Consider the following 3,907-nt stretch of genomic DNA (forward strand, 5'->3'; position numbering starts at 1 on the left):
GTACAGCTGCATACGCACGTTCAAAAGCCAATAATCCATGTCCATCCCTTACATGCTGCACACGATACAATAATCAAAACATATCGCAACCACTAGATGCCACCCGACACCCACATCAACAGAGGAAATAATGGGCATGAAATGTCAACTGTGTCCTGCAGGTTAATTATGCTCACCATGCATGTTCCATCTTGACTTAAAACACGACAACCTAACATATGCATGTTACAACCATGCATGAATAATATTCATCACATAACAGTTTAATTAGCTTGGAATGGATCGATCAAGCTAGCTATAAATAGGCCAGCACAACACCAAGTTTCCTTCACCCATCCATCTGCGTCCTCCCTCTAGATATAAGCCGGCCTCTTGGCTCTAGCCTCTAGCTAGCTGTAGAGCTCATCGCAAGTTGCAACAATGGCTGCTGTAAAGCTTGCTGCCTTTGTCGTGGTAGCATTGCTCGGTTGTATGGCTTACACATGCCAAGCGAGCTACGGGTATCCCAACCCAATGCCGCCCATCATAAGCCCGACACCTCCTACGGCACCGGCGCTCACACTGGACTACTACAGCTATTCCTGCCCTAATGCGGAGGCAATTGTCAGGGAGGCCGTAAAGAACGCCACAGCCAACAATCGCGGCATCGGCGCTGGGCTCATCCGCCTCTTCTTCCACGACTGTTTCGTGAGGGTACGTGCTAGCTTATAGTGGAATTCATGGTATATATGTGTGCAACATTTTGCAATGCAAGATACTCCCTCCGTTCCTAAGTATAAGATCTTTTACGGATGTACATAGACATATTTCAAAGTATAAATTCATTCATTTTGCTTCGTATGTAATCTCGTAGTAAAATCTTTAAAAGATCTTATATTTTAAAATGGAGGGAGTATATCTCATCCGGATCGGTGTGTTGGATGTATGACCAGTTACCTTATTTATAAAACGGGGCGAAAGCCTATTTCAAAGTTCTCACTGGCGCAACCTTGTATTGTAGGGTTGTGATGCCTCGGTTCTCCTAGACCCAACGTCGGCCAACCAGGAGCCGGAGAAGCTTGGCATCCCAAACTTCCCAAGCCTCCGAGGCTTCGAGGTGATAGACGCCGCAAAGGCGAAGCTTGAGAAGGAATGTGGTGGGGTTGTCTCGTGCGCTGACATCGTCGCCTTTGCTGGACGCGATGCCACCTTCTTTCTCAGCAACGGTGTGGTAGACTTCAAAATGCCTGCTGGTCGCTATGACGGGCGAGTGTCGTTCGCCAACGAGACCCTCCGTGACCTGCCCCCTCCCTTCGCCAACGTCAAGGTGCTCGAGGCCATGTTCGAAGCCAAGGGGCTCGACCTCGACGACATGGTCACCCTCTCCGGCGCGCACACCATCGGTATCTCTCATTGTTCATCCTTCGCTGACCGCCTTCCAGCTAACCCATCAGACCCCACGTCTATGGAACCCACGTTGGCTAGCTCCCTACAGCAGACATGCAACCGCGGTGGTGACCCTGTGGTGGTGCAGGACGTCGTTACCCCCCGTGACCTGGACAGACAGTACTACCAGAACGTTCTTGACCGTAAAGTGCTGTTCAAATCGGACGCCACGCTGCTGCAGTCGCCGCAGGCACTCAAGGCTGTGGAACACAACGCCAAGAACCCCGGGAAGTGGGAGCGAAAGTTCAAGCAAGCAATGGTTAAGATGGGCAACATCGAGCTCAAGACCAAGGCCAACGGGGAGATCAGAAAGCAGTGCAGGTTCATCAACTAGCTAGAGCGCCGATAATCTGTACCTCGTATTGACTCAGGAGGCCGGCCGGAGACTGATCAGAACAAGCTCGTGCTTTTGTTCGAATATTAGCTTAACAGCTCCGATAATTGTTTTATCAGTCCATGTTTTGCTTCTTTCACATCTGTATCGAAAGTATTGGAGTAATTTATTTTGAGATGATATTGTCAAACTATCTTTAGTATGCTGAAAATGGGAGCCACAAATAATATGTTAACAAAGATGCATGGTGCCTCCTTTTTTGGCATTTTACCATCGTAGCCTTGAAATACCCGAGCGAATTTCTGACACAATAATAAAATACGACTATTAATATGATTATTTATGCAAACATAGATAAGGTTTGAGTGGCCGGTCGCCTTGCAGCTAAAAAGGTGAGCCGAAACCAGCAATCTCTTGAGGGGGGGCAAATTGACTACTCTACATACCAAGACAATTTAATTGCTCCATGATTGCATGCACATAAATTTAGCTATACACGTTGAGTCGTCAAATTCAAAAAAAGTATTATAATTGATCAAGTTTTCTTGCTATATGCTTTACTCGTGTGATACGAGAAACGTGGTTAGTTGGTGGTAACAGATTGTACCAATTGGTAACCGAATCTTTGGTTGAAACATCTTGCCTTCTACATATATAGTCTTATTTTTTTTCGAAACTCAGACCCTGAGGAATTCGATTCCTTAAAAAAGCAAAAGAAAATTGTCCGTTTAATTTGCGCAAAACCGGAAAAAAAATGCTACAACAAGTCTAGAATGAAGGGCATCCGGCCGACCTGACACCCATAAAGACCCACACACACCGTCGAGGAGAGAACACCGCCGATATCGTCCCAATATCATCGCCGTCACCTCTCCACGAGCAAGCGACTCCGACTTCAACACGGCCGACCCGTCAATACCCCTCCGAATGAACGAGACACGAGGGCTCTGCTGGCTAAAGCCAAACAATCGGCCGACGACGCCGAAGACCCGACAGCTCCGACTTCGATGACGAGCCTCGCAGGAGAAAAGCAGCCCGCCTACCATGGAGGGACCCCGCAGGAGAAAAGCCACCGTGTCGCCCGCATTACCGCAGCTCAGACTTCACACTCAAAAGCAGCGTGACCATCGAGGACAAAGACAAGTCCAACCCTATGCATCTTGCTACCATCATGGTCACCCCACAAGATGGGACGCCACAACCTTCCACACCGCATCATTTGTTTGAATATTAGCTTAATTTTCGATACTGTTTATTCGCTCCGATAATTGTGTTTTATCGGTCCATGTTTTGCTTCCTTCACATCTGTATCGAAACTATTGGAGTAATTTGTTTTGAGATGATATTATCAACTATCTTTAGTTAAAAATGGGAGCCACGAATAATATGTTAACAAAGGTGCATGGTGCCTCCTTTTTTGTCTTTTACCACCCCTTGAAATGCCAAGCGAATTTCAGACGGAATAATATCCAACTCTTAATACGATTATTTATGTAGACATAAATAAGGTTTGAGTGGCCGGTCTTGCACCCCGAAACCAGCAATCTCTTGAGGAGGGGCAAATTGACTACTCTTACATACCAAGACAACTTGATCGCTCCATGATTGCATGCACATAAATTTAGCTATACACGTTGAGTCTTATAATTCAAAAAAAGGTATTAAAAACTGATCAAGTTTTCTTGCTATATGCTTTACTCGTGTGATACGAGAAACATGGTTACTGGGTGGTAACAGATTTTACCAACTGAATCTTTGGTTGAAACATCTTGCCTTCTATGTAGTCTTGTTTTTTCTTGAAACTTGGCCCCCGTGGATCTTGATTTCTTAAAAAAGCGAAAGAGAATTATCCTATTAATTTGCGCAAAACCAGGCAAAACCGTTACAACACGTCCGCAACGAAGGGCACCCGGCCGACCGCACCCACAAAGACCTGCACACACGCCGCCGAAGAAAGAACACCATCAAGATCGTCCGCAATGACATCACCATCACCTCTCCACGAGCAAGCGACTTCGATTTCGGCGTGGCCGACCCGTCAAGACCCCTCCAAATGAATGAGACACGAGGGCCCTGCTGGCCAAAGCCAAAAAAACGACCGGCGACGCCGAAGACCAGGCATCTCCGACTTCGATGACGAGCCCCGCA

General features: G+C 46.9%; 1 protein-coding gene across 1 annotated transcript; it reads left to right on the plus strand.

The window, feature by feature from the left end:
- Positions 1–344: 344 nt before the first annotated feature.
- On the plus strand, positions 345–1,952 carry LOC123429626 (peroxidase 2-like). The gene is made up of 2 exons (XM_045113645.1): positions 345–693; positions 1,001–1,952. The coding sequence occupies exons 1-2, from the start codon at positions 421–423 to the stop codon at positions 1,757–1,759; spliced, it is 1,032 nt and encodes a 343-aa protein (XP_044969580.1). The 5' UTR covers positions 345–420; the 3' UTR covers positions 1,760–1,952.
- The last annotated feature ends 1,955 nt before the right edge of the window (positions 1,953–3,907 follow it).

This window comes from Hordeum vulgare, chromosome 2H, assembly GCF_904849725.1.
Source record: "Hordeum vulgare subsp. vulgare chromosome 2H, MorexV3_pseudomolecules_assembly, whole genome shotgun sequence".
Lineage (NCBI taxonomy): Eukaryota > Viridiplantae > Streptophyta > Magnoliopsida > Poales > Poaceae > Hordeum > Hordeum vulgare.

Bases quoted from the DNA above. Each gene is read 5' to 3' on its own strand.
- LOC123429626 (XM_045113645.1), top strand. From the start codon at position 421: ATGGCTGCTGTAAAGCTTGCTGCCTTTGTCGTGGTAGCATTGCTCGGT. The intron at 694-1,000 runs GTACGTGCTAGC...CTTGTATTGTAG, and splicing joins TCCACGACTGTTTCGTGAGG to GGTTGTGATGCCTCGGTTCT.